This window comes from Empidonax traillii, unplaced genomic scaffold (assembly GCF_003031625.1).
Source record: "Empidonax traillii isolate 1590-97213 ecotype Southwest subspecies unplaced genomic scaffold, ASM303162v1 scaffold493:size717247, whole genome shotgun sequence".
Classification (NCBI taxonomy): domain Eukaryota; kingdom Metazoa; phylum Chordata; class Aves; order Passeriformes; family Tyrannidae; genus Empidonax; species Empidonax traillii.
The window spans coordinates 225,969-248,608 of record NW_020955686.1 but is presented as its reverse complement, the minus strand read 5'-3'; the positions used below and the strand labels follow the sequence as shown (position 1 = coordinate 248,608).

At 35.7% G+C, this 22,640-nt stretch overlaps 1 protein-coding gene across 1 annotated transcript in view; it reads left to right on the top strand.

Moving 5' to 3' along the window:
• The window catches only part of TUSC3 (tumor suppressor candidate 3), a 112,204-nt gene extending 93,604 nt beyond the window's left edge, over window positions 1–18,600 (top strand). Inside the window, exons 8-10 of the mRNA XM_027896339.1 lie at window positions 7,829–7,903; window positions 10,093–10,183; window positions 18,314–18,600. Coding sequence (XP_027752140.1) covers window positions 7,829–7,903; window positions 10,093–10,183; window positions 18,314–18,329 — 182 coding nt within the window. The 3' untranslated portion in view covers window positions 18,330–18,600. The remainder of the gene's footprint in view (window positions 1–7,828; window positions 7,904–10,092; window positions 10,184–18,313) is intronic.
• Window positions 18,601–22,640: the final 4,040 nt, after the last annotated feature.

Below are 22,640 nucleotides of genomic sequence, written 5' to 3'. Positions count from 1 at the left end.
TCATCAAGTTTTTATGTCATTCCCTGGAGAAATAAAGCTGATTTAAATGTAATATAATGTAGGGTTTTTGTAGGAACTGTGGGTCTTTACTTTAAGGAGTAAGTTTGAAAGTTACAGTAAATATTTTGATTATCAAAAGAGTTTCAGTTGTTAAACAAAGTATTTACTGTACAGGAGATAAATCCAAACTCTTTTTAAAGGAATTGGCAGTTATAATTAACCTGATAATTTTTCTCATTATTACCATTAAACTTAGTTAATGCTGATAGAACACATGCACCTAAGTAAAAATGGAAATGTCTTTTCAGTTTGTTAATTTGAATTCCCAAGGTAGAATTTAATGGGAGAGCTGTGTAAGTGGATACAAAATGTTGATTGAAAAGGAAAAAGAAATTTGATTGACTGCAAAGAAAAAGACAAATCTTTATGGTAAGATTAAAATTACACCTGTAATGAAAGACATTTCCTGTCCTACAGAGTGACTTTAAATTGTGTATTAATTATGTCTATGGTATAAGGAAACTTTACCACAGAATGAATGTTACTTGTGCATAATGGAATCTAATTGTGTTCCCCAGAGATTATGGTAAAGTGAATGAGGATGATAACTGAAGCAGTGAGATAGGGTTATTGTGTGCTTGATCTTAAGGATAAGAAAAAAATAGAAAATACCATGGTGGATAAAGGTAGAACTAAATGCACAACATTATAGCATATTTAAGCATGCTTCCTAATTAACTATGGAAATCAATGTCCAGAGCAGCACGACATACTGCACATTTTCTATTATTTACTTGCGTTATCAACCAGTACTGCCTGTTAACCTTGTAACCTATTCTGACTCTTCTGGAAGCTGCCTGATTCCTCCTAAATATAATGAAACATGAGGAGATAGTAGCTAGAAAAAAAAAAAATCAAGTAATTTCCTTGTGTTATCTCAGCCTCCTGCTGCTCGACCCTAAAGTAATTCAAAATATGATCCTTTAGGAAGGATATTAAAGTCTCTTAAATGTGACAGAGATCTGCAGAGATCCTAAATTTACAGTTGGGCATTTGTCAACACAGCGTGCAATATACTGCATAATCTTTCATCAGTTAATTGCAGGATACTGGATTTGGTGAACTACCTTCACAGATGGCATGTGTCCTCTGCATGAAATTACCAATTGTGTTGTTCAGTGATTTTCAAGCATTTATGTTTCTGACTCTAAAATTTTCCAGTGGAGGTACAGACCCCTGCAAAGGTAGTTTAACTGTCATCTGCTCTGGAAGTTGGTCCATTATTATTTGCCTTTTGCAAATAGCTGACCACTAGTCCACACAACAAGAGGTATTCGCTGACCGCAGTCTGAAGACATTTTTAAGGGTTTCTTTAGGCTTCAATTAATAATATTATTGGGTTTTGATAATTGTTAATAAATTTACTTAGTTGAATGGCTACAAGATGCAGAAAAGTAGTCCAAAGTTAAGCATTTTCCTTTTGGATCCACAGATAGCTTTTATTAAATGGGGTAGTCCTCAAGTGCATTCAGCTAAAAAAACCCCTATATCTATTATATTGCATAGATCTTTAATGATGAAGGAAAGGAAAAAGCCAGCCTGGAGTCATATTAATGAAGATTTATGGTGTAGAAAAAGAATGAGTGATGTTCTTAAAAATATTTATAGATGTTTAAGGAAAGTAAGACAGATATTGTTTCCACACAGAAGTATTAAGTGTGTGCTGACAAACAGGAGAGAGAGACCATACTAGGTGTAGTGTTTGAAATGAAGTGCTTCAAAATAAGGTAAATATTTGTAATACAGTGTTAGAATAGTGAGAGAAAATTATATATACTTATTAATAGCTCAAATGAAGTTTGTTTGAGGCAATTTATCTGTGTTTAGAAGTTAAGAAATTAAGCTCTTAAAAAAGTCCTTCAATTATTTGAATCTCTGGTATGATTAACATTAAGGAAAGTAAAGTACTGTTGTAGATTAGTCTGTTTTGGAGATGTTTATACTTCTGTGATTTGAATATCACTAGGCAGGAAAATTTATAGAAAAGAATTACACAATGTAAGTAAAGTTAGAAAAGGTATTTATTTGTACAGTGGTAAACCACACAAATGTAATTTACACAACCAAGAAGGTCATGCATGATAAATGTAAAAGTCATCTCCCCAGATAGTTTTAGCAGATCCTAAATATGAATAGTTAGAATGTAAATTAGGCTGAAACCCCCTGAATGTTTGATTAGTGATTTAACACTAACTTAATCAGGTATGTCTATGCTCCTTTTTTGCCGCTGAATTAAAATAGTTCCTAATCTTTCTCTTCTTCTGAAGCTTTTATATGGCCTTTCCATTCTCAAGTGTCTAAAAGCATCAACAAATTATCTGTGGGTTAGAAAGACAGGCTCTGAAGCTAATCAAATTAATAATAAACAACATTTTCACTACAGAAAATTTTATATCAGTATCAAGTTGATTCTCTGCTCTGTTAAAATGATTAAAAAAAAGTGTTTCAGTTTTATTGGCATTTCAATGGTTGAAATGCAAACTTCCAGCTGCATCACTGTTGTGAGATGCATATTTCAAGGAGTTTAGGGGAACTCCAGTGCCAAGACTCATGTAATGCTTCCTAAAGTTTTTAAAAAACTGTTTAATGTAGCTGGAGCCAGAAAGTTTTAAGAGAAAGAATGTTCATGGTTATTTTAAGTATCGGTACAACTGTATTTCAGGCCATTAAAAAAATACTGAAATACATCTCGATTGAGTACAATTCATCCGTAAATTCAAATTCAAATAGATAATTTTCAGACTATTCTCCGCTTTCTCAACTTAAAAGTTACGAATCATCCTTCTTCACTGAGATGAGACATTTAGTAATTGGTGTCTTCAATGTGCTCCTTCCTTAACCCTCAAGGCCTGTCGAATCATCCCCTGAGAGGTGGTTATGATGTGAGAATTGAATAGTGCAAGTGGAGTATCAGAGTCATTGCTCATTGTTTCCTGAACTGAAGCAAAACTGTCTTGAAAGAAGCCATGAGACATGTTTTTCATTGCAGAACCATACTTTTTATATTCATTAGTTCATTATTAATTCATTAATAACTTCATTAATGACACAGAGCGATCAAGTGCACCCTCGGCAGATTTGCAGATGACACCAAGCTGAGTGGTGCAGTTGCCACACCTAAAGGACAGGATGCCGTCCAGAGGGACCTGGACAGGTTTCAGAAGTGGACCCATGAAAACCTCCTGAGGTCTAACAAGACCAAGTGCAAGGTGCTGCACCTGGGTCAGGGGCAACCCCCAGTACCAATACAAACTGGGGAATGAATGGATTGAGAGCAGCCCGGCTGAGAAGGACTTGGGGGTGCTGGTGGGTGCGAGGCTGGGCAAGAGCCAGCAATGTGCACTCATAGCCCAGAAAGCCAATCATGTCCTGGGCTGCATCAGAAGGAGCCCCTCCACTACTCTCTGGTGCGACCTCATGTGAAGTACTGCATCCAGCTCTGGGGTTCCCAGCACAAGAAGGACATCGACCTGTTGGAGCGAGTCCAGGAGAGAGGATTGGGATGGTTAAAATTGGAAAACAGAAGGCTTTGGGGTGACCTATTTGCGACCTTCTAGTACCTGAAAGGAACTTGCAGGAAAGGTGGGGCAAGACTATTTACAAAGGCATGTAGTGACAGGATAAGGGGGAATGGGTTCAACTCGAGAAAGTAGGTTTAGGTTACATATTGTAGGTGTTCAATGCCAGGTTGGATGGGGCTCTGAGCAACCTGATATAGTTGAAGGTGTCCCTGCCCGCAGCAGAGGGATTGAAAATTGATCTTCAAGGTTCCCTTTCTCAACATTATATGATTCAATCCATTATAAAAAAAAAATAAAATCACTTACTGTGTAAAGAGGCTAATACCTTGTTTTTGAGAACACAATGTAGCTGGAGGATATTTCCTAAATAGAATTACTAGAGTTTTGCATGTTTTGCTTGAATTTTTCAAATGTAAGTAGAAATTAAATTCAAATGGAAATGGCTGAGATAAAGAACCTGTAATGTGATCAGTATTTTTGAAATTATATCAGGTATTGTAGTGGTTTAGGTATTAGTAGGAAAAGGTTAAGACAAATACCTCTATCAGTGAAGTATGCCCCACCTTTTAAGGGGCCAGTTTCTCATGTTCTAATCATCATCCCTAAGCAAAAAAAAAAACCCCAAACAAACAAAACCTCCAAACAAACAAAAACAATCAACCAAAACCTTCACCAAAACAAAACAAATAAACAAACAAAAAAGATTAAAAAGTCTGCATGATAATCTCTTCCCTCATTTTAGGTAACAATAAACTGAGCACAGGCTCGAGTGAATGAACATTCTAGTTTTTCTTGCTCATGTGTTATTAAGCAACTGTGTGATCTGCAACTAAAAAGGTAGTTGTTTCTTTATGTGTGTAATGCTAATGCCAGATTTTGTAATCTTGGCAGAAATATAGCAGAATATGAATGAGACCACCAAGCTTTTTTCACAAAAGTAACCAAGTGCTAGTCAATCTCTCTTCTCTCCTTCTTTCACTCCTCACTTACTACTAATTAGGACTAAATGTGTGAAGTAAAAATATAAATTATGTATCAATTAATAAAACCAGGGATGATCAGGTTTTCTTCCTTTTGGGCATTCTGTGATTAAATTTTCTACTAGAGTATGCTAATAAAAAGCATCCCAAATTTACTAGTAGTCAGTTTCATTTAGTAGGATATCTGTAATTTTGAAGTTTATTGATACAATTTTTTGAGGTTTGTTTTTGGATTTGGTGGTATGAGTTTTTTTTTCAGACTTCCGAAAAATCATATTGATTTTATTTTTTACAGATATTATGCTCTGTTACTACTGATCATTTTCTGTATAATCTTACAAATTTTGATGATTATTGTCTTTTTCATCCTACTTTAAAACTGTTGTTCTTCATGTATCAAAATTCAAAACCTTTTTAATAGCACTATTTAAATAATATATTTTCAGTTCTGATGAAAAGCATTTATCAGCAGAAAAGGGGAACAGCAGAAGTTTCATATGTAAAAGTGTAATAATTAGAAAAGTTTCATAATAGGACTTATGCAGAAAAAAAATTCTCCAGAGGGAAACATTCATCAGAAAACATGAACATCTGAATTTAAAATATTTGCATGCCATGGTTTATCTGAGTGCCACACTCCCCTCGTCTTTTCAAAATAGTTTCATAATGCATAGTGAGGCAGATAAGGAGGAATTGGAAAATAACTACATCTTTTGATGCCATCTCATTTTTGGCACATGAAAAGCTGTTGAAGTAACAACTAGCTGAAATTTTATGTTTTGCACTGCTAGAGAATTATAATACTCTAAAAGATTATTTTAAGAGCTAGGACTGTTGTTTTGTTTTGTAGAGTATCAGTATAGTGTAAAGGTAAACGTAGAATGTTAGAAACAGGAGTTAAAAATAGAAAATAGAAACAAGCTGTGTATTCTGTGATAAAAAACTACTGTTATTTAAATCACAACTCTGTTGAATTTTTGCTTCCAGGTCAGAAAGCTATGCCATGTACCGTGCTCAGTGTTTCAGTGTGAAGCTACGAAGCTGATAGTATTGAAGGTAAAAGGCAGCCAATGAGGCTGAAAGCTCAACAATGATGACTAAAGTTAGAAAGCAACAACTGAAGCAAAACCAAAAAGTGACAATGTGAGGGAAGCTTTAGGGGTAATGATGTGAGGCTCCAAAAGAGAGGGAAAAAACCAGCATAATTTGGGTGGTTACAGATCTAGAATTTTCAGTTGCAGAGCAAACAAGTTACTTTTGTTAGACTGTTATTCCTGGTAGTAAGAAAAATGAATTAAACTCATGGTCTGGTAAAAAAATAAGAACAAAGTTACAAAATGGTTTCTGCCAGATAGGTTTTTAGTGCGTGGTTGGTTGGTTTATTTCTCAGAAGCAACCATGTAAGGGAAATAGCAAAGGACCACACTATGTATTGATATTGCATGAGATAATCAAGCAAAAAAATTCCATTTACAAAGCAGTTCAAAACCTTTGCAAAAAATAACACTTCCTTGGTGACTTACCCTCACATCTCAGCATTGTTTTTTTTCCCCGTGACTGTTAAAGTCAGGACTAAAACACTACTGTAAGTCCAAGCAAGGTATTGGCAAAATAAAGTACAGATAATGCTTAGGGACTTTTCTTAATAGGGTAGAAATACATGGAGAATATTTTTTCTCAGCCCTTCTTGTGGCAATTGCCTCAGTTAATTCATGTTTATGCATTTGTAACATTTGAAAATAGAGAATTGAGTGATTTTCATGATGTTCTTTCCAATTCTTTCTTCTACTTGAAGCATAGCAGTAGCATAGGAGATTCCCAGTCCCTAAGCTCATAAATCTGAATCTTGACAGGCAAAATTTTTAGAAAGTAATTTTTGCCTTCCCACCAAATTTGCAGTGTCATGGATTCCATGGTTGGGTTTTTTTCCCAATATTTTGCAATTTTTTTAAAAAATATTTTGTCAAGTCCAGTAACAAGCCTCCGTACTATTAACTAACATAACTATTTATTCAAGAGTGACCCTAAGCCTTATATGTTGTGCATGTGTGAGGAGTGTAATTTGGGCTACTAATCTGCTTTTAACTAGAGTTTGATTTAGGACTGTAGGTAGATGACTGTATCAGAGAAGTGGTGTTAAAAATAATATTTTTTTGATGTTGCCTATTGTCTTTCACCATCAATTTTTGGCTTTATTAAATCTTGTATTGTTTATTTGTCTCCTCTCATTCTATATGTATGAAATTTGGAAGTCTCAAACCTAAATCAGGCTGCTCATCTCTGATGAAGTATGATTGTGTTAGCATTGACAGTTCTAAATCCTTTTGCTCAGGCTTAGCTTAATTAGAGTTGCATAATGAAATTTCAGATGTCTGAGCATTTTTGTTTAATTTTGAACATTTCTAAAATGAAAAATATTAATATGAACATTGATAGTCATCCTGCTTCCTAGTCCTGGGATAATGCTTAAAGCTTCAACCTTATTTGAATCTATTAACTCTGGTGAAGTTCGGATTTCCTGAAATTGTGATTCTGAAATAGCTCCCATGATTCACTCCTCCTTCAGGATGGCACAGGCTTTCCCTGCTTCCGAACAGATGTTATGCACAGCACTAACCTTCCTTTTTTGTTTATATAGTTTCAAATAAACAATTAAGTGAATGGCTTAAGATCTTGCTAGATTAGTTAAACTGTTTTATTGTTATGTACTTGCTCACATTAGTGACAGTTATAATGAGACAACAAAACACTGAAAGTGACTGAGGACTTGCCTCTGAGATGTTTTTCTGCTAAACTATTAAGCAATATGACACTAAAGAGGGAGCTAATGTCTTATCTAAATGCAGAGGAAGATATAGCAGTCCAAGTGCTTCGATTTGTGTCAAATAACCAATGAATTGTGTGCAATTGCATTGAAGGATCTTACAGTTTTCATTTTTTAGAAATCCTTTACTGCAGATATACAGAGTATTGTAAAATATTGGTAACGATTTCCATAGCTGTCCAAACTTTGTGTGTCCTACTTGATAACTTTACAGCTTTTCAAACCTTCTTTTTTTTTTAATCTAGAATGCACAATGAAAAATTTTACTATAGATTTTTTCCACAGGTGAGTGCATTGGTACAGTACAGATTGCGATATTCAGTTTTTATATGTAAATACTTTCTTTCTTTTTATGAATTTGAAAGCTTTAGTTTGTAGATGTACCTTTCTAGCTTTCTGAGCTACCCATAGACCTGCTGCTTTCCTTGACAATGGCAATACAGATGCTGCTATCACCATGGGAATGGTACTCCTGAATGAAGCTGCTACCTCCAAAGGGGATGTTGGGAAAAGGAGAAGTAAGTTGTACTAAATAGCTGAGGCAATGTTTAGACAATTAGAAGAAATTGAGAAATTGCAAGTGAATATCTGATTAAGTTCTCAGAAGGTCTTTACCTTAAACCAATACTTACTTTTTTGGAGTGGAAAAGAGGAGAGCATGAAAATTCTGTTGATAAAATTACATTCACATGAATTCAGAAAAAAAAATATTCTAAGCATACTCAGCCAAGGTACAGATTGACGCAGTAGTATCTCCACTACTTAGAGTTGCATAAATGCTTTTTTTTCTTTAATTACATTGAAATTACATTGAAAGCAAGGGCATAAAGAATACGAGTTTCAAAACATTGTTTTTAAAATTAATTTAGGTATTTTAGATGACAATATCCAAAGGAGTTTGAATATGCTTTTACTTGATACTCTTGCCAGTATCATGTCTCAAGAGGAAGGTGAAAACCCAGCAGTAGGTGTAGTACAGAACATATCGTAATCTGTAATGTCTAAGAATTTTTAGCCTGAAGTGCAATTTTTATGTTTTTCTGAATGTTGTTGTCATTTGAAATATTTGCAAGATCTTTTTTTGTCGGTGAAGTACATAAACACACAAGATGAAAATATTTTATCCTGAGTCAAACTTCCTTATACTTGGAAGATGCCAGATTTGCTACACTGCCTCCCCTTTCTTTTGAGATCAGTTCTTTAGCTTCTTCTCTGTAAAACACAGTATTGCAGATAAGACTGGCCAACTATTTTCTATAAAAGCAGTTTAGAATGTTTTGTAACTGGTTGAATGTTGGCTAGAGATCTAATCAATGGTGATTTGAGAGTCTTTTTCAATTAGCTGTAGATGTATAATTTCATTCTGAATGTCTTACAGTATCTAGCTTTAACACTGATGTCAGAGGAGATGATATGAGTTTAGTTGAAATATAATCTTAGATCTGGATCTGTGAACATGAACATGGTGAAATAAAAGTGGACTTCAGTAAAAATTCAGATTCTGCTCGTTGTAGCCCTTATGTGAATGCTTTCTGTGTCTCTGACTTGCACTGTTCATGTTTCCAATTTATTCATCCATGCTTTGAAATCATATTTGTGAGTGGTGATTTTTTTATAATGAAGTGTGTTTATTAAGTTTGTACATGGCTAGTTTTCTCAGAATAACTGTAGGAATTTTATATTCCAGTTGACATGTGTCAGTTTCCACATGGTCAGTTTTAATGAAAAAATGCATCATTGTCGGTTTCCTTGGCTTCCTGTTTGCTCATCCTTTGCTCAAAGGCAGCACACTTTTGAAGCATAAATATTGCAATTAAATAGCAAAGGTTTGGCTAAAGTATGAGTAGTATACGAAGAGAAGCGTTTAAAATCAGAGTAGCTCACTACATCTAATGTAGATGAGCTGTATCTGAGTTACATGCATCAGTTTATAACATTTTCCCTTTTTAAAAAATTTTTATTTACATGCAATAGAGCAAGCTATTACTATCAGAAAGGTTTTATGCTATTATTCCACAGGGTGCCAACAGATTTTTCAAATTTCATGTATTAATTTAAGCATTTGCTTTGTTAATTAATTCTTTGCCTAAAAAGGCTCAAAGGATGCTATCAGAAGATCTGCATCATTGTTATTGAACTTCAAAACCTGAAGATTTATATTACTATTGAGTTAAGAGTAAAAAGCGATTTGGCTCCCAGCCTGGGAACTTACAACAGTGAATTTTTTAATCACTAATAACTAGATAAAGTAGTCACTTGCTGTCTTTGCTGTTACTTCAGCCATAGATGGTTGACTAGAGAGAATATGATTCCATCAGTAAAGGGATATTTTTCTAAATGCAATTTTTTTTTTTCAAAAAGAAAAGTAAATACCTGAAATGACATTGCTTGATATGTATAATTTACAGGGTTATTAAATCTACTATCAGCAGTAAGGTGTTTGCATCCACATATATTTGATTTGCAAATTGCTGCTCTTTTTTTCTTGAAAATACATTTACCCTGACAAGTTATTTTTTCTTAATAACCATAAACATTATTTCCATATGTGTTTGAAATCCTGTCAGAAGATAGTAGTATTCAAGGCAGTAACATTTTTGTATTCAACTGTGTCAAAATTCCTACAAATAATTGACATAAATGATATTCTTTGCAGAGATTCCAGTTTAAAATGTTTTATGTGCTAATAAAGTTATTTTATTTCCAGTAATATGTCTGGTAGGCCTTGGTCTCGTGGTCTTTTTCTTCAGCTTCCTGTTGTCAATATTTCGCTCCAAATACCATGGGTACCCGTACAGGTAATCTGTCATTAAATTCTCAATTTACAGATTGTGATAGCTTTGTATAAATTTAAGAATAGCTTTCAGGTAAACACTCTTTAATCCTTACCAATAAAGTCAATGAAAGGTGGAAGAAGCAGGAAAAATGGTGATTAATTCAAGCAAACCAAAAAGGGCTGGAAAGCTAATGTTGGTTAACATGACTTCTAATGTAGACCAGTTAAAAGGGTTTGAGCACAGATGTATGACACATGAAGTGCCCCATGAAAATGTGAAAGAAAACATGCTCTCATTTATAAGGCTTTATTAGATATTTATTTGAGTATGCTTATATCTAAGATGTACATAAGATGAAGAACAAAGACACCAAAGCAGTGTACAGTGCTAAGCTATGACTTTTCACTAAAAATACCCTCTTTTTTTGTCAACCACACCACAGAGGAGAGAAAGGGTTATAGTTTTTCTAAATTACATATACACGTGTCATTTAAAAAGTTGTAATTTGTCTGACAAGTAGAAAAGTAGATTTCTGTGATTAGACCTTTTGATTAGTGCCACAGCCAGCTTTATGTTCTGTGTTATGTTCCACTAATAAGGATTCAACCTTGCAAAGCCAACTTAGATCTAACGTTTGAGCTAATACATTACAGTTGTTCTATCGGTTTTTACTGCAAGACTTTAGAACTATTTTCTTGTTTACTGAGGTTAATCACTTTATGCTAATTAATTGACATTTAGTTTAAGTTGCTTCAGATTAGTTTTAGTATTTAATAACATCAAAGTGAAGACAAGGAATTTCTTCCCCTTGCAGTGTGTGCAGAAGATGTGCTCCTACTTTTAGTAATTTTGACTAAGGAAAGAGGTCTGTGAAGGGCCCAGTAGTATCATACTGCAAAATTTCATCAATATGAATTTAGTAGTTTGCCATCTGGGATAGTCTCTATGGCCTCTCAGCATCATCTCTGGAGATTACCTTCTAGCTCAGCTTGGGGTGAAAGACAGGATCCAGTTTTCCCAGTGAGATATTCTTCCCATTAACTGCTTAAATCTTAAACAGGAGTGATGAGCTTAATCTGCAGCTCAAAACTCATTTGAGAATCACTGCCAAAGAATGGCTACTCATGGTCTCAACTCCCTTCCCTCTTCTCATAGTAAGGTTATTAAACGGAAAAGGCAATTGGTGATGCTGGTGTGTTCCTTGCTATGCAGTTTAACATCTGCTAAATAGAACCTGGCTGCTGTACTAGTTTCATTTTTAGCTCTTTCATCTTAAGAATATTCATATCACTTATTAAGAACATGCTTATATGTCTGTGCCAATTTCCAGCCCTTCCATACTTTTATGAATGTTTGCACCAGGGTTTTTCTGGCTGCTGTATGATACCTAGGATGTCTGGGGTTGAACAGTAACTTGTGAACATTAGTATGCTCTGTGAGTTTGCATGCCAACATGATACCATTGATGTTATTGCAGACTTAATTGCTCAGGTCTATTACATATCTTGTAGTATCATGTATTACAAGCTTTATGACTCTAAGTAGTGCATGATTTTTCCTTCTTTTCTTGCTATTCTGTTTGCTGTAAATATTGGGTGGAGTGGATTTTTTTTTTTTTAATGATTTAATTCCCCCCCACAATTGATCTTGTACTTAGTGAAATAGCAGACATCTTTTCTTTGATATGTCGAGCAGAAGTTGGAGCCGTATGTAGATTTTGTACTCTGCTGATAGTATCTAAGCTAAGAATAAAGGACTTCAAGAATTGGTGGCGGGGGGAAGAGGAAGAGAAAGAGAACTTCTGAATTCTGTTAAAAGTTTAACTTCCAGAAATTTTGTTTGATATGCAATGCATGTCAAAAAGAAGTGCACCTGTTAGTATGTTAAAGCTGGTTGAGAAAGAAATAAAAGAAATCCATGACAGTGCTGAAAAGAATGATTCATCACAATCCTGTTAAAATGAGATAGTTCCACATTATGTTGTCACTATAAAAGAATTATTAGATCTATAAACCAAATTCTGTCTTAAGGAGATAAGTGGACTCAATATCACAACTTGCAAATCATAAACACCCATCGGGTAAATTCATAAAAAAAGAACACTGTATATACCTAAATACATGAGAAACATTTAATATTGTGTTAAGAACACTGCTAAGTGTTATACAGGGGGTTTTTTTATAGTGTTACTGCTTCTGCACAAGTAAGAGACATCTTTTGGGCTTACTTGGTCTGTCCTAGATTCTTCATGTTTTCATAGGAATAAATTAATCATTCAATCTCAAAACCTCACTCAATGTAGAATTATTGGAAACCATCACTAGAGCTGATCCTTGTGCTCTGCTATTATCAAATTTCATTTGATACTTTCCCAAATGTGTAATTTAGTTATCTGGTCCTTTCCAGTGTTAAATCTTCCATGTTTCTTTTGGTCTCTTGCGTAGCTCTGACCTGATTTTCTGTTGTATTATTTAAAATAATATACTGTTGATTCTTTGACACTTCAGTGGTCTCAACCATGTCATCTTCATCACAATTTCAAGGTGTTTTTTAGAGAAGCCTGTTTGATTTTGTGCATAGTTCTTGTGAATTTTAATGAAATGGATGCACAAAACACTAAAGAGGACCAAGTATATAAACTTTGTCATTCTCTCTTTCCCCTTTTAATTTAGTATCCTGCATTTTACTTCAGTCAAATATGCTAAAATGCATTAATCTTTTTGTTTAAATTCCTTAGGATCTTCCAAAAAGTTCTGTTGATCCCACTGTAGATATATCTTAAGATGTGAAATATGTCTGTCCTTTTACTTTCACTGGCTGTAGATTTCACCTTGAAACCATCAGTCTTTATGTGATAAATTGTCCTCAGGCTAGTAAAGTGTTGCCTTTAACAACCCTAACAGCAGTGCATACTAATGATCTGTCAGGAAAAAAGAGAGTTTATGTTGGCATGCCTAAAGCAGCAGTTAAAGAAAACTGAAATTGTTTTAATGCTATATGCATGACCTCAAGCATCAACTTTACTGTCCTACTTCAAAAAAAAAAGAAGTCAGATGTACTAAATTGTTTCTGTTCTCTGGCATTGAATAAGCAAGTCAGTCCTCTGTGAAGAATCATGCATCAATAAAAAGTGAAACTGTAACACAACCTGCTGGGCATCCTCTTTTCTGCAGTGACCTCCCTGTAGTGAAGATAAATCAAAACAGAGTTGGATAAACATAGAGCAGGTGTCAAAAACTGGAGAAAGACTGCTATTTCCTCATGTAATGTGCATAAATAAAAGTATTGGGCATTCTGTCATTTCTTTGATCCTGTAATGCCATTGTCATTGTTAATTTCTGTGATAAACAGAAAAGTGTCCTGAGGAGTGCTAGATATGAGCACAGATCTATAAGGTCCTCTTTAGAGGGCATGTATGTTGGAGGGGATAGTAGTATTTTGTTTACAGTTTTTTGATCCACTTCAGACATTTTCCAATTCGTATTTGATTCTTTCTTCCAAAGAATTTTCTTCTTGAAGGCTAGGCTTAGGGAAAAAATTGTTTAATTAATATGCCGGTAAAATGCCCTTATACAGTAAAGCATTGGAATAGGAAAGGTGACACAAAGCGGAGGTGTCATGGCTTAACCGCAGCCAGCAGCCAAGTACCACACAACTGCTTGCTCACTCCCTCGCCAGTAGGACTGGGGAGAGAACTGGAAGGGCAAAGACCAGAAAACTCTTGGGTTGACATAAAGACAGTTTAATAAGGAAAGCAAAAGCTGCACACACAAGCAAAGCAAAAAAAGGAATTAATTCTTGCTTCCCAAGGGCAGGCAGATGTTTAACCATTCCCAGGAGAGCAGGGCCCCATCACACATAACGGTGACTTGGGAAGACAAATGCCATCACTCCAAATGTCTCCCCATTTCTCCTCCTTCCCCTCTGAGCATGATGTCACATGGTGTGAAATATCCCTTTGGTTAGTTGGGGTCACCTGTCCTAACTGTGTCTCTCCCAAGCTCCCATGCAACCCCAACCTCCTCACCAGCATGGCAGTATGGAAAGCAGAAAAGGCCTTGGCTCTGTGTAAACACTGCTCAGCAATAACAAAAACATCTCTGTATTATCAACCCTGTATTCATCACAAATGCAAAACATAGCCCCACACCAGCCACTGTGAAGGAAATTAACTCTACCCCATCTGAAAACAGCACAGGAGGTCATCATGAAAATTACTCACTGAGCAAACACAAAGCTCTCTGCTAGAGCCATTTTTGCAATGGCAGGGCTTTTTCATACCTGCAATAATTTACCTTTTTTTTGTAGAAACTAGATGAAACTTTTCATTTTGCTAAAACTCTCATTTTAATTGCTATTATTTGCTGTTGAAAGATTATGCAATAATTTTATTTTATACTGTTGAACATTCTCCCTTTTATAATTCTTTCTGTATAAGACAAGTGGTTTGATATATCTGAGAGAATTTTTTTTGAAAGTCTTCTCACCCCAGTATTTAAATTAAATGGGTGATATATTACATATCAGATACTCAGTGATTGAGCAATACAATTTCATTATATCAACACAGAATTTCATCTGTCAACTAATACACATGGGAATAACAGAGTCTTTTTCACTATAAATCAAAAGCATGAATTCTAAGTTAGCTTTGCTAATCAAGAAAGAGCTTGGAGGGCTCTCTGGAAACCTCACTTAAGGCAGTTTCAGCTCAAAAAGCACACAGAATATGAAAAAGAACGAGAAAGGATGGTAAGAATAAAATAGAAGATTCCAATACACTAGCACAGTATTGTATTACAGGGAATGTTAGGCATGTAAACCTTTGTAGCACTGGTTTCTTCGAAAGGGCAGACAGAAGTTTTATCCACGCCTTACTGATGTTAAAAAGAGTTTCTTGATTTTTTTTTTTTTTTTTAGCTTTGGCTGCAACTAATTAATGGTCCTGTGTTGTCTTCTGCCCTGCTTTATTTTCTGAATAAAACTTATAGCAGTTTCATTATTGTTGATGCTTTAAATAGATCTGACAGGTCACCATGTTATCATTTATTGCTTTAACCTCAAATTAAATGAAATAAACACCTGAAAATTCAAAGTTTTCGTAAGTTTTCATTAATTAGCTTACATTAAGAAGCTTCTGACAGAAATTTTTAGTACCTCCAGTTGAGTGTTTTGTTATCCAGATTATCCTTCATGACCATTGTATTTCAGTATTATTTACAAGAGTAATGTAGAAATTTTTTTAGTTAAACTGTAAAAAATAATCAGCCTTCTAAACTATGTATTGATGGAATGGAAAATACATATTCTATATTGACTAGCAGAGAAAATGAACTAAGCTGCAAGAAAGCATGATAAATAAAAGTTTCCTTATTTTCATCAAAAACCCATAAATATTAAGTCAGACATGAGATATTCATTCACTTTTTAGAGGACAGTCAATGAAACGAGCAGACAAACTGCAAGGTGCCCCAGAGCTTGAGCATTCCTCACATTCACTATATGCAGTACATAAGACCTGTCTACCCTCATTATAATTAAATTAGTTTCAATTCAGTTGTGTAATATAAAGCCATTGAAATTAAATGCAAGTGAATAAAATAGAATAGTTGTTTCTTGGAAATATAATGGTAAAATATTACTACGTAGAGCAAATAGTCTTTGCAGACATCTAAAATTAAATTTATTAATAAACATGAGCACACTACTAACAACTTTTTAGATGTTCTGTGTTGATTTCATGCCCAATTCAATTGATTCACCTTAAATTTATGAAAAGGTAAATCTACTTCTGATAAACATCAGGATCCATATTCTGGTCTATCGTGCCCAGCAAAATTGGCTGCTTTCTTCAAAATGGCAGAAATCTGGATTATTTTAAAAGACAGGAAAACAATAATACACAATTATCAAAACAAAGCATCTTACATTTAGCATTTTCTATACTTCTACTCTTAATGTGGCTAAACAGTTCTAAGCAAAGAAGCTGCCCATTGAAATGAAAGCCAACACATTTTGGTTTTCTCTGTTCATGTAAAATATCCAACAGCACACTGAATTCATGAATATCCACAAACCTCCACGTTCTTTTCTGTGTCAGTTGCAGACATTTGTGTTGATTTCTAATTCTTTAAAGAAAGGGAGTTCTGAATTCTAGGTGTCTGGACCTGCAACAGACCTCTTAGGAAGGACGTGCTTCTTCCTGTGGCCAATAGTTTGGATTCTCTTCTGGTAGGGCCTTCCTTCTGAGATTACCACCATTAAAAATGCCTCTTTTTTGCTTTTATGTCTTCCCTGTAAATCTTACAGTTTTGCCATTTACTCCTACCTATTTCTACCCCTTTCCATCTAATTAATGTCTGGAATGGCACAGTTTGGCCAGCTTTTCATGTTCTACTTCCCACTGCTTTGCATAAGGAAACATTTTCTCTTTTCTTTTTGTAGATCTATCAAACACGTTGTCCAATTTGTTATTCTAGATTTTTCAGAAACTGCCCACACTGTATCTCTTTCTTTGTGGCTACTCTATGATTTTTCACGATGTTTTGGCTTTTTTTAATTTCCACATAATCTTAGAGTAACAGAATGGTTGGGGTTGGAAGGGACACCTGGAGATCAACCACTGTGCTAAAGCAGGTTCACCTAGAGCAGGTTGAACAAGATCAAATCCAGGCAGGTTTCTTCAGAGAAGGAGACTCCACATTATCTCTGGACAACCTATTCCATTGCTCTGTCATCCTCGAAATTCGGAAGTTTTTCCTCATATTCAGATGGAACGTGATTTGTTTCAGCTTTCCACCTTCAGCTTTTTCTTTCTTTGTGTATCTAGCTTCTTAAGCTTGATCTGTAACTTCCAGTGCTTCTCTTATCCTGTATTCTGTATCATGTCTCTTAGCTACTAAAGATGCAGTTTCCTTGTAGACAGAAAGTAAGGAACAGTAGATAGTAGCATGTTGATCCAAAATGACACTGCTGTATTTATATTTCCTTACAGTTATATTGTTGTCCCTCACCCCTCTTAAGCCTATTAGTGCTACTTCTCTGATTATTGTAATCTTCAGCTCTCCCCACTCTTCCCTCCAACTTTTTCCCTACCAGTAGTCCTCTCTCTTCTCTCATTTCCTTTCCTATACATGGCCTTACCTATCTATCCTAAACCTGGGTTATCTTTTTAGTTTCATGTGCTCAGCATTCTCCTACTTCTCCACTCAGCACCCTACAATTCATCTCTTCATGCAGTTAGTTGTTCTTGCTAGCTTTTCCCTTTCATTAATCCTTTCACCCTCTAGCACCCAGCCAGTTGCCATCTGTTTTGCCTTGGTTTGTGTGTCTTGCCTAATGAGCTTGTCAGCTTTTTGCAGCAGTGAACATCTTTATACTGATACAGTCTTTTAAGCTTATGGCACTTGTATTTGTTTTGTAACCATTAATTAATTATAGCATGAGTGGAAAACTGATGAAATTACTACATGTGTATGCTAGAGCCCGTTGCATGTCTGTAAGGAGTTGAAAGACCTTCGCAGTGAAGCTAAAGGCAGTACTGCTGTTCAGTAGTTCATTGCTTTTGTGTTCATACCCCTAGTCTGTAGTATGAGACTTGGTAAAGTACTTAGAAAGGTATGACACGCAATACATATCTGCATTTTGGAAACACAAAGTTTTGTTCCAGGGGTAAAAAACGCAACAATGTCATCTGAAACTTCTTAATGTATTAAAATACTAAGAAGAGTCTGCAACCCTACACAGCCTTGCCAAGTGCTATATAGCCTTCCCACTCTGGGACCACTTGAGCAGTAAAGGAGGAAGGTTTTAAATAAACCTGAAACCTCTCCTGGGAGAGATCTCTCACTTTAAGTAGTAAGAGCAAATGCAGAACTTGATTAAAGAGAACAGATGTTTGAAGAGTGTTTTCCTTCTTAATTTTTTTAAATAGGCAAATTTAAGTTTCAATCACTCATGTTTTATTTGATAACTTTCCTGCTTGCTTAGTAATTATTAAATGGGATATAAAACCTTAAGAGATTATTACACAAATGTCAAATGACTTTTCAAATTAATGTTTTGAAGTCCTTGTTTATTATTTTCAAATAATTGTGGTGCTGTGTTTTATATGCATTTTGCAGCATTTAAACATGTTTTCTTTCTTTTCAGCTTCTTAATTAAATGAATTCAAGCGGGATTCATTTAGAGCTGCTTACCGTGAAGATAAGCTATAACTGCTATTATCAGCCCAGCAATGTTACATGTATTCAAGAATCTTTTGTTGGTTCATCTGTTTTTGTGATAATTTATATAGTATGCTGATAGATAAATGAATGCAGTTTTATGCAATGAATGCATAATTTATAGAAATATACAGTAAACATCTCATTGGAAAGTGCTAAAATGTTACAAATATGGTGTGCTCAAGATTTTAAATAAATTTCATTATAATGGGCTTCTGTTTAAGTATTCCTTATTGAATTCAAAGGGTATCGGCAAGATTTTTCACCTGAAGTTTGTTATAAGATTTTGAGATGTGTTTTAGGGGTGAACAAAATAGCCTCAGTTTTTCAGCTATTAAGAGAAATAACATGGTGCAAACTATAATTTAATGACTACATGCACCTTGCCCTCACTTTGCTTTGTAACAGAGTATGTGTATAGAGTGTCTAATCACCTCTGATATGCTTAGCCATTAACATAAATTTATATTCTACATGTTTTCATCCTCAAGTTCTTCTTTTCCTGACTCAGCAGTATATGCAGTACATACATTGCCAGTTCAACTCTCTCTTAAGCCAAAGGATGCGACTCATAATGGAATTTATTGTGGAATCTTGAAGACAACACGGTTTACATCAGCCAGAACTCAGATCCTTTTAAGCTGAGTTTGTAGTGACAAAATGGGAGGATGGGGGGCAACAATATTTCATAATCTACAACATTCTGGTTCACAGACTGATGTGGACTGTTGAGGGGGTTGCAGCCTTTACAGGGTTATTTTGGCTGTTAGCCAGGAAGGGAGATAAGAGTGCCCCTGATGCCGTGTGCCAGTGTGAGGAAGCTAGGGCAGAATTTGCAAGAGGTTTATGTCAGTGCTAGAAACCTGAGAAATGAATGGAAGAATTAAGTTGTATGGTATTGAACAACAGCCTAGTATAACAAATGCCTGGTATTACAGGCATTCAAAGCATTCAAAGCTCTGGTGGGAAAAAAAAAATAAAAGATCAATGGGACACTTACCAGGCTATTGAGTTAAGGATGTCACAGCAGGATAGGCAGGTGACAGAGTGGGGCCATACCTGAAAGATTACATAGAGTGCAGCAGCATGGACCTCTTACAGGAAAGAAAGAAGCAGCAGGTTCCATGGTTGGAAGTCTGTATTTTAAAAAAGAATTAGAACTCTGCTACTGACCTCTGTTCAAGATGACAACAGCAATCAGAAAGCAGAGAAACCGAAAGTTTCAGACAGGCAGTAATAGTGAGAGATCACAAGACCTCATCCTAATGCAATTTGAGTATTTCAGCTTGTGATGAGGTAAAGCATTCCAGTGACATGTGACTGCCTCCTGGAACAACTAGTAGATCTCAAATGATAGCCAAATAGAAGCAGCAACGTGAGTAGTGCATGGGTACTAGCATAAGAGGTATTCATGGGATAGCTGCTCTATAACAGCAAACACAATACAATAGGGTAAATGCTGTTGCAAGACAGGACTGTCAAAATGAAATCTGAAATAAAAAACACAGCACCACACACAGGTCAACAGTAAAATAATAGGTTTAAAAAAAAAAAGTGATCTGAAGATGATGCTCATGGTGGTTGCATGGTAGCACAGACTTCTTAAAATACAGCAAGAGCAAGGGACCAGGCAGGGAACTAGTGAAAGAATTGATGGCAAAGATTTGAAGAGGGGCATCCACCGATAAAGAATGTGACAGAGAAGCCAAAATCTCTGTAGCAGCTAGGCCAGAAGACTTAGGTCAAAGTAGTCTAGCACATTCTATGTAATTGTTTTAAATCGGTAAACTAGATGCTGGTAAGATCTTGGCATTTATCAAATGGCATTTATCAAAGACCTCTGAAGAAAATCAGATGTGAGGTTACAGAACTGCCGAGCAAGGTGCCTTCACCTATCCTTACAGATTGCCTCTGTGTCAGAGGACTGATGGATTGCCAACACAGCTGTCGTCTGTAAAAAGGAGAGTCTAGAGGGAAAGCTGAGCTACAGACCAATGAGCAATTTCCAGTCCTGATGGGATGGTCAAGTCTGCAATAAAGAGAGCAAGGATAAACACAGTCATCTGAAAAACATGGAGGACTTGTGTAATGGAGTATTTAAGTTCACAAAGCTTGTAGAAGGCTAAAATAGTGTCAGGAAAGCACAAGGATAAAAAACCTTTGCCAAAGATTAATTAACCTAATCGGGATTTGGGAGAGGTGTCCTACCAATGAAAAGATTGAGAAGAATAGGGCTTACTGGTCACTTTTTATGACACTTAAGACAGAAATAGGACCTTCCTGAAGACTAGAGCCGGGACAACTTGAATACATCTTCCTAAGTGACATGTAGAAAGTACATGTGCAGTGCAACCTGCTCATGTGCTGTGCTGATTGGGAGAGAAGTCCACTAAACTTTACAAAACGTGATGAATGGGTAAAAAGTTGGGAGGTGAACATCAATGCATCTAGAGAAAATAAATAATGCCTTGTTCAGCTAAAACTCAGGAAAGAGACAGCAGAGTCATAATTGAATAGATTTTAGCAGAATTGTAAGTGTGCACTAGCAGCCAAAGAGAAGATGTTTAGTGCCATGTACAAGATGGTACTAAATATTTAGTAGAAGGTGTTTAGAAGAGGAGTTTGGGTAACAAGACAGAGGACAGCACTTTACAACTACACAAAGTCTCCATGGATTCCTATTGAGTGAGTGCTGCATATCGTTTTGATCTACACATCTCAAAGACACAGGGCATTTTAAGGTACAGAAAAAGGCATTGGGAATTGGTCAGGGAGATAGAATTCCCCCTCATGAAGGGACGCTGTAAACACTGGAACTCTTCAACTGGAAAAGAAAAAAAAACTGAGGAGTGAGTATGATTGTGGTTTACAAGTTTATAAACACATTAGATAAGCTAAATACTAAACATTCGCCAAATCCTACAGTACTAGAACAAACCTGCAGCTTATTTAAAAGGAATTACATCCTTATTACTTTTTCAGGAGTAATTTCAGTACCTTTAACTTTAAAGTAAAGAAACTTTGCAGGTGAGGCAAGTATGTAGTTTACCATCCTTAGTGCAGTAATTCTGAATGCTGGAGAGAGTATGAGGAAAATACACCACATTCTCTCTGAGTGCTATCTCCAATCAGCCAGAACACTGAGCTAGATGGGTTTTTGGTCTAACCTCCTCAGGCATTTTGTAAGCTCATTAAGAGCTGTGAAGGAGGAGGGAGGTGACATTAAGGAGAGCTGTATGATCTACTGCAACTTTTATTCTCTTGAGAGCACAAATAAGCAGACCTGGAAAGCACCAGCAATCAAGGAGAAGGCAAACAGGTATTGGCAGAGCTCAGGAGGATAAGAAGCGTTTCAAAATACCCCTATCCCAAGGCATGGGGTTAGGCAAGCCTTGTAGGTAAAAAAGTACAAAAATTAGCAGAACACTAATACATACAGTGGTGTATTTAGATCTCAAGTACTGAGTGACAAGAATACATGCAATCACATTTTAAATTATATACAGAAATGCATCATTCAAAACTTCAAGGCATTTTCACGACGTGATGCATCAAAAATCTCGGGATCCTCTTTTGATGCAAATGCATAACATGTTAAGAAGTGAATGCTATTTGTCATAAGTTAGAAGTCTTTCATTCCTGTTACATTTGTAAGGAGTTGATAACTCAGTTCCTGTTGTATTTTTTAAGTGATTGCTTCCAGTGCTACGAATTTATTACCCTAACTATAGCCTTCATAGGAGTTGGAGGAGTTTGATTTAAAGAACAAACCGGAGCAGAGAGAAACACGCAGCTGTAGGCAATAAGAACTGCATGTCTACGAACAGCAGGCAACACAGAATCCTCCATTTTTTGGGGGCTTGCTCTGCTGCGTGGAGGCAGCATGCTACCTGGCAGATACACTTCCTCTCACCCTCAGGTTTAGATGTTTCTATACAGACCTTAGCAAGCATCTTCAAAAGCATTAGCTCCATTTTCTTTCTTCCTTATGTACCAGCAGCTTATTTGTGTCTATTTTCCATATCAAAGGCCTTAACTTTGTTACACAAATCCCTCTATTTTTTAGGAAACCTTGTATGTTTGTTTTGCTACACTTTGTTAGTTCTTTAATTAGATGTTTATATAATTGAAATAACGTGTTGTCATTAAAGGGACCATTTATATGAAAATTAAATAATCCTGAAGGTGGAGATAAGTAAGCAGAATCTCTTAAAAGTACCCAGATTCTAAATGAGCAAGGGTGTGGTGCAGAA